The following is an 8090-nucleotide window of genomic DNA, read 5'->3' on the forward strand; positions in this document are numbered from 1 at the left end:
TGGGTTTTAAAAAGAGTTTTACAGGCCCTTGGCAGTGATTGATTATGTTTGCTCATGTATTCAATTCCATTATTCACATGAAAAACTATGTGAATTAAGATCTACTTTGATGCAAATAACAGAAACCTATTTAAACAGCCTTAACAGAAGGTAGGGTGTGTTGTTAGTAAGGTGCAGGGAACAGGTTAGGCTCAAGGGCAGTAGTGCTGCTGGCCGTTGAAGGAAGACTGGGACCTCAGGGCTAAGCACTGTGGAAACCAGATAGTCTCCCTCCGCTTGTCTCTGGTGGTACTGAGCTGTTTTCTGTCTCCATACTCCCTTCTGAGTCCACTGGGCAGAAGGTAACTGCTCCCAGCAGCTACTCAGTTCAAGAGAATAACCAAACTGAGAATACAGTTTTAGTCTTCATTTCAAATTTCTTAAGAAGAAAGCTCACTGGCCCAGCTTGCATCTGGTGTCCACAGCTAAGTCAACCAGTGGCCAGGGGCCTGGGTCACAGATGAAAGAGGTTGTTCTCACTGTAACCATGTGATTTGGGGAAAGAAGGGGAAGTTTGTAGAATAAAGAGGTTTTCTAGAAAGAAACGGAGAAGGCAATGACACCCAACTCCAGTACTCTTGCCTGGAAAATGCCATGGACGGAGGAGCCTGGAAGGCTGCAGTCCATGGGGTCGCTGAGGTTTGGACACGACTGAGCGACTTCACTTTCACTTTTCACTTTCATGCGTTGGAGGAGGAGATGGCAACCCACTCCAGTGTTCTTGCCTGGAGAATCCCAGGGATGGGGGAGCCTGGTAGGTTGCCGTCTATGGGGTCGCACAGAGTCGGACATGACTGATGCGACTTAGCAGCAGCAGCAGCAGCTAGAGAGGAAGGATGATAGACCAAACATTATTTTGTATTCAGTATGTACAAATTTTGGCTCATGTCTTAAACCTCTGGTTTTTTTAAAGTACTGCTTTGTTTTCATGCTGTACCCTTTTGTACCTTTGAATTGTGGAAAATGTGCAAGTATTAGCTATTCAAAAAGTAGTATTTCATACAGTATAAATGTAAACATGCCACTTTTTAACTTTGGCAAGGTTGCCCTGCTTGTGTGATTTTTCCAGTTTCATGAGTGGTAACCCATCTGTATAGTGAAGCCTGTGTCTGGAATTCTTTCTAGAATGTAAAACTTCGGGGTTTTGCTCACTCATGAAATATTTCAGTTATGTCACTGTACCAAGCACAGTCTAATAAGGAGATCAACCAGCCAAGATGATGGAGACTTCTAAACCTTCAGAAACTTCTTTGAAGGTTTTGCTGCCAAGTTGTTTCAGTTGTGTCTGACTCTTTGCGACCCCATAGATGGCAGCCCACCAGACTCCCCCATCCCTGGGATTCTCCAGGCAATAACACTGCAGTGGGTTGCCATTTCCTTCTTCAATGCATGAAAGTGAAAAGTGAAAGTGAAGTCACTTAGTCATGTCCGACTCCTATCGACCTCATGGACTGCAGCCTAGCAGGCTCCTCTGTCCATGGGATTTTCCAGGAAAGAGTACTGGAGTGAGGTGCCATTGCCTTCTCCGTTGAAGGTTTTAGCTAAGCACAAAAATCTGAGAGTAACGATTTCCTTACAGTGTCTCACACAAAAGCAGCAGTCTCAGAAATAGACCCTCACATATATACTTAAGTAATTCTTGACAAGTGTGCTGAGACCATTCAGTGGGGAAAAGAACAGTCTTTTCAACAAGCGGTACTTTGAAAACTGGATATCCACATGCAAAAGAATGAAATCCTTACCTTATACCATATTCAAAAACTAACTGTAAGTATATTAAAGACCTAAACTTAAGAGGCAAAACTGTAAAACTCTTAGAAGAAAATTGGAGAAAATCTTTATGTCCTTGGATTTGACAATGATTCCGTGCATGTGACAACAAAAGGACAACCAACAAACAAAAATACATGAATAAGACATCATTAAAATTAAGAAATTTTGTTTATCCAAGAACATTATCAAGAAAGTGAAAAAAATAACCTATGGAATGGGGGAAAATATTTGTAAATCATATATCTGAAAAGAATTAATATCCAGAATACAAAAAAATTACAACTCAACAACAAAAACAACCCAATTCAAAAATGGGCAAACAACTCGAATAGACATTTCTTCAAAGAAGATATACAAATGACTGACATAGGTTTGAAAAGATGCTTAACATCACTAATCATTAAGGAAATACAAATCAAAACCATGGCGACACACCATTTCACACCATCTCTGTAGTTTAAGAAAAACTAGAAAATAATAACTGATGGTGACAAGTGTGGAGAAATTGGAACCACACGTTTCTGGTAGGAATGTAAAATGATACAGCTGCTATGGAAAACAGTTTTGCAACTTCCGGAAAAGTAAAATACAGAACTACCATGTGACCTTGCAATTTTACTCCTAGATATAAATCCAAAATAATTAAAAACAGAGACTTAAACAGATATCCGCACATCCATGCTATATTCACAATAGCCAAAAGATAGAAACAACTTAGACGTCCATCAATGAATAGATGAACAAAGTGTGTTCTGTACACGTAGTGAAGTACTGTTCAGTCCCAAAAAGGAACGGCATTTTGATATATGCCACAACATGGGTGGACCTTGAAACATTGTGCTTAGTGAAACAAGACAGACACAGAAGGACAGATATTATATGATTTCACTTATACTAGGTACCCAGAGTATGCAAATTCATAAATTCAGAAGGTAGATTAGAAGTCATCAAGGTTTAGAGGGAAGGGGGAATGGAAAGTTTATTTAGTGGGTACATAGTTTATACTGGGAATGATGAAAAGTTTGGACCATAGTGTTATGGTTATACAGCATTGTGAATATTTAATGTCACTAAATTGTACCCTTATAAATGGTTAAATATATATTAGATACAAAGAAGAAAGCATATTTCAACAGTTAATCATCTGTCTGACATTGCTAGACATTCATCTTAATTTTTGAGTTATTAAAGTTTACGTTGAAAATACATTACCAAATCCAGCAGATGCTTTGCAGTCTTCATTTTATCTGAACTGTCTACAACCTTTGACAATAACAACTACTACTTACGGAAATCTTCTGTTTTGGTTTTGGTTATGCTGTCTTTAGTTTCTCATTCTACTTCTTTAAACATTTCTTCCTGGTCTCTTTTTTAAACTCCTCTGTATCTGCTCAACTCCCAAATGTATGTATTTGCCAGATCTTTGTCCTGAGCCCTCTAAACATTCCTAAAAGAGCTCATATCTTCCTGAGATTATCTGAAGTATCATGTGTGTTGATGATGATTACACATTTATACCTTTAGTCACACCTCCCTCCTGAGCTGCTCCACCTACAATTGCAACGTCTTTGTTTGCATATTCCAGATATATTTCAAATTAATACATCTAAAACTGAACTCATCCTTTTCTCAGTGTTCCCTTCCACCAGTCCTGCTCCAGTCCTCTTCCTTCTGGATTCCCATTATACCCCATCAACTCAGTCACCAACCCTGAAATCGGGATAATCCTTCACTCCTGCCTCTTCCTGTGGCCTGGATCCAATCCCTAACCAAGTCTTTTTGGTTCTACTTTCTTAACATCTCTTAAATTCACCTCCTCTTTTCCATTCTATTGTCGTTCAATCCCCAAGTCGTGTCCAAGTCTCTGCGACCCCATGGACTGCAGCATGCCAGACATCCCTGTCCTTCACTATCTCCCAGAGTTTGCTCAGTTTCATGTCCATCGAGTCCGTGATGCTATCTAACCATCTCATCCTCTGCCACCCTTCTCCTTGTGCCTTCAGTCTTTCCCACCATCAGGGTTCTTTTCCAGTGAGTCGACTTTCTCATTGGGTGGCTGAAGTATTGGAGCTTCAGCTTCAGCATCAGTCCTTCCAATGAATATTCAGGGTTGTTTTCTTTTAGGACTGACTGGTTTTATCTCCTTGGAGTCCAAGGAGTCCATCTTATTAATAAAGCCTAAATTCTGGCTGTCTCTAGTTCTTTAGGTCTCCTAACAAGTCTGTCTTCTTCCTTGTTGTCTTCTTTCTAATCTAGTCTCACAGCCTCTAGTACATACTTTATGGCTAGCCACCTGTCTGATGCAAAGGTGAATAAGGAAAGGAAAATGAAATATGTAGATTACTATGAACAGGACACTTTGTGGTAACCGACATGAGAGATACACAGAAAAAGGTCAAAGAGAAGTAGACAAAAGAGGGAACATTTGAGCTGAGGTTTAAAGGAACAGTGAAACTGTGATAAGTAGATGGGAGTTGTGGGGGAATGTTTCCAATAAAGAGAAAAAGGAATGCTTAGAAAGAAAGGACTGGGAACATGACACATGAAAGAAGTAGCCAGTGCATAAACTGTATAGTGGATTAATAGAAAATAAAGCTGGAAAAGTAGATTCGGTTCAGATCTGAGAGGACTTGAAGTAAATGGGCTTTTTGCAGTGGACAGTAAGGAATACACTGAATGTTACTGGATGGAGATTGTTTTAATCATCTTCTTAAAGTATAATCTGCATATAATAATATTTACCCATTTTAAGTGAAACAGTTCATTAAATATTAACATGATTATAGTCGTGTAACCAACACAAAGAATAACACAGTTCACCCCTCAAAGACTCCATTCTCACATCCCCCTGGAAACCTTTGACCTCTATCACTAGTTTTGCCTTCTTTTTTTTAGAATTTTAGCCAGATAGTCTTTTGTGTCTGCCTTTTTTCATTTAATATGACTGGGGGTGGTATTCTGTTTTTGGAATACTAATTCAGCTTTCTGTGCAGGTTAGGCTGGAGCCATGAGAGTTAGAAAACAGAGATGAGTTAAAAATCTATTGCTTTCATCTAGAATGAGACTCAGAACATGATTTGGAGTTGATTTTGGACACCCAGCCTCCAGAACTGTAAGAAAATTAATTTCTATTTCTTTAAACCACCCAGTTTCTGGTATTTTGTTATGGCAGCCCAGGCTGCACTAAGGCACCAGTGAGTCCCAGAGATACAGGAGAGAAAAAGCTTCCACTTGAGAGGCTTTCAAAGGAAGTCAAAGCGAGGAGTTCTTTTAGAAAACAGAATAATGAGGGGGAAGGACAGTTTATTTACAGTGAAAATAGAATTTTAAAATAAATGAATATTTGAAAATTTTCAAGGTAAATTCTGTATCTCCTTTCTTTTGCTTAGAGAGGGACTGCAGGATTTGGGTGATGATTTAGTTTTCTAAAGAGACGTACTTTGGGGAGGTTGATTGAGGTGATGGAGTAAAAGGACATGGAGCTGAACTTCCCTCACGAACACTTCAAAAATACAACTACATATGGAACAGTTTTCACTGGAAACTGGCAGAAAGACTGGTATAATCAAGGCTGTAAGAAAGATCCACATATAATTGGGTTGGAAGGAAAGAAAAGTGATCAACTCAGGACCCATGCCCTTGGGAGAGGACTCAGAGGAAATGGGAGAGTACATGATGGAGACAAACTCTAGGGACTGAGCTGTGAGAACCACAGATTGGGTGCTCCTGTCCTGGCATCTTACACAGTGGAAGCAAGCCCCCTTGGCTGGTTGGATGGTGACTGGGACTAACAGTAAGGTGGTGGGATACCTGGACTCTGCTTATGAGGAGGGTGCATGCAGGCTTAACCCAGAGGCAGGACAGAGAGAGTTCTGCTCCAGCAGCTGCCAGCTTTCCTGTGACTGCCTCAGTGTGCACCCCAACCCAAGACAAGCCAACTCTCTGGCCCCATTCATACCATGTCATGGTGTGGCCCTGAATCTGGCAGCCACAGCCAGAAAGAAGATTCAGCCATAGGATACAGAGGTGATCCAGTCCCAGCGTGGCTGACACAAGTTGACAACCTGGGCAGACCCCATTTGCTTTAACACTTCCCACTCTGGGACAAGGAGAGAGGAAAAGACACACTTAAAGGGAACAGAAGCAGCTCATGCCTGACTTTTGGGCTTCAGCTCCAGCAACCTGGGGTCATATGTCACCCCCAATAGGGCAGTGACAGCCACCTAGCTGTGGCAAGGGGAGTCCCATCCCACACCTGGCTCCAACTCTAGCCCCTCTACCACCAGGCCCACCTTCTGCCAAGGAGATAGCTATCCGCACAGCCAGAGGAAAGACATGACCTGAATCCATGTCAGATTCAGCTCTCCCACCAAAGGCATTCAGCACACACAGTCTGTATAGGGACACTCCCACATAAGAGCACCACTTTGGACAAAATGTTTGATCTAAATTCCTCAAGATAGAGAAAGTTAAGCAAAATGAAAATGCAGAGGAATTTCTCTCAATAGAGCAGTAGGAAACCCCTGAAAAGAAACTAGTGGAATAAATAATTGACTAAATAAAAAATTCAAAGCATTTGTTATAAATATGTTAACTGAATTAGGGGAAAGAATATATCTGCATAGCAATATTTTTAATTAGGAACTAGAGAATATAAAAAAACTCCCATCAGAAATGAAGAATTCTTTAGCTGAAGTAAAAAAACACACTGAAAGGAGTGAGTAGCTGGCTGAGTGACACAGAAGAATGCATATGTGATCTGGAAGATAGAATAATGGACATCACCCAATCAGAACAGCAAAAAGGCAAATTTTTAAAAATGAAAACAATCCAGGAAATCTTGGGGGTAACATATGAGGGGGTTAGAAGGAGAAGAGAGAAAGAGGAGATGAAAAATGTATTTGAGGAAATTATAAATGAAAAATTTCACAGTCTGAAGAAGAAAACAGGTACTGGAAGAGAGTCCCAAGAAGATGAATCCAAACAAATGCTCTCCAAGACATACCATAAATAAAATGGCAAATGTTGAAGAGAGAATTCTGAAGGATGCAAAGGAAAAATTATCATATACAAGGGAATCCCTATAAATCTACACCTAATTTCTCTGCAGAAACTTTACAGACCAGAAGGGAGCAGGAGATACATTCAAAATCCCAAAAGGGAAAACCCATAACCCATGATACTCTTCCCAGCAAGATTATCATTAAAATAGAGGAGTGATGAAGAGCATCTCAGATAAGCAAAAACAGAATTCATCATTACTAAATTCACCCTAAAAGAAATGCTGAAGGGACTTCTCTAAATGGAAAAGCAGTAAATTATAGGGAAGGGGAAATCCTGCTATAAAAGGCAAATGTATAAAAGTCAGGACTAAGGATCACCACTTAAGTAAGTGTGCACACACTCAATCTTCTCCAATTCTTTGTGACCCCATAGACTGTAGCCCACCAGGATCAGGATCATCTGTTCATGGGATTTTTTTTTTTTTCAGGCAAAAATACCGAACTGGATTGTGATTTCTTTCTCCAGGGGATCTCCCTGACCCAGGGATCAAACCTGCATCTCGTGCATTTCCTGCATTAGCAGGTGGATGGATTCTTTACCACTGAACCACCAGGGAAGCCTCATATCTATCAATAATTACTTTAAATGTCAAAGGACTAAATAATCTAAAGACATAGTGTGGCTAATTTGATTAAAAATGAGATCCTTCTATATGCTGCCTACAAGAGACTCACTTCAGAACTAAAGACAGAGACTTAATGTGAAAGAATTGAAACAGTTATTTCATGCAAATAAAAATGATAAGAAAGCAGGGGTAGAAATACTCAGATAAAGTAGACTTTAAACAAAGACTGTAACAGCAGATGAAGAACGGCATTATAATAATGATAAAGGGGTCAATTTAATAAGAGGATATTATCATTAACATATTTACTGCTGATACAGGAACACCTAAACATATAAAGCAAATATTAACAGACAAAAAGGGAGAAATTGATAATAACAATAACAGTAGGGTACTTTAACACCATATTTACATTAATGGGCAAATCATCCAGATGGAAAATTAGTAGGGAAACACTGGTCTTAAATAATACAACAGACCTCTTGGACTTAATGGATATGTATAAGACATCACATACAAAAACAAAAGAATACATTCTTTTCAAGTGCACATGAAACATTCTCCAGGATAGAACACATGCTAGGCCATAAAAGAAGTCCCAGCAAATATGAAAGTATAGGAATTATATCAGACGTTTTTTTCTGACCAT

The 8090-nt window shown here is 39.7% G+C and overlaps 1 protein-coding gene across 1 annotated transcript in view; it reads left to right on the plus strand.

The window, feature by feature from the left end:
• The window catches only part of SDHAF4 (succinate dehydrogenase complex assembly factor 4), a 30627-nt gene extending 23100 nt beyond the window's left edge, over positions 1-7527 (plus strand). Inside the window, 1 exon segment of the mRNA NM_001077128.2 lies at positions 7304-7527. Within this exon segment, the coding sequence (NP_001070596.1) occupies positions 7304-7395 (92 nt within the window). The 3' untranslated portion in view covers positions 7396-7527.
• Positions 7528-8090: the final 563 nt, after the last annotated feature.

Source organism: Bos taurus, chromosome 9 (genome assembly GCF_002263795.3).
Source record: "Bos taurus isolate L1 Dominette 01449 registration number 42190680 breed Hereford chromosome 9, ARS-UCD2.0, whole genome shotgun sequence".
Lineage (NCBI taxonomy): Eukaryota > Metazoa > Chordata > Mammalia > Artiodactyla > Bovidae > Bos > Bos taurus.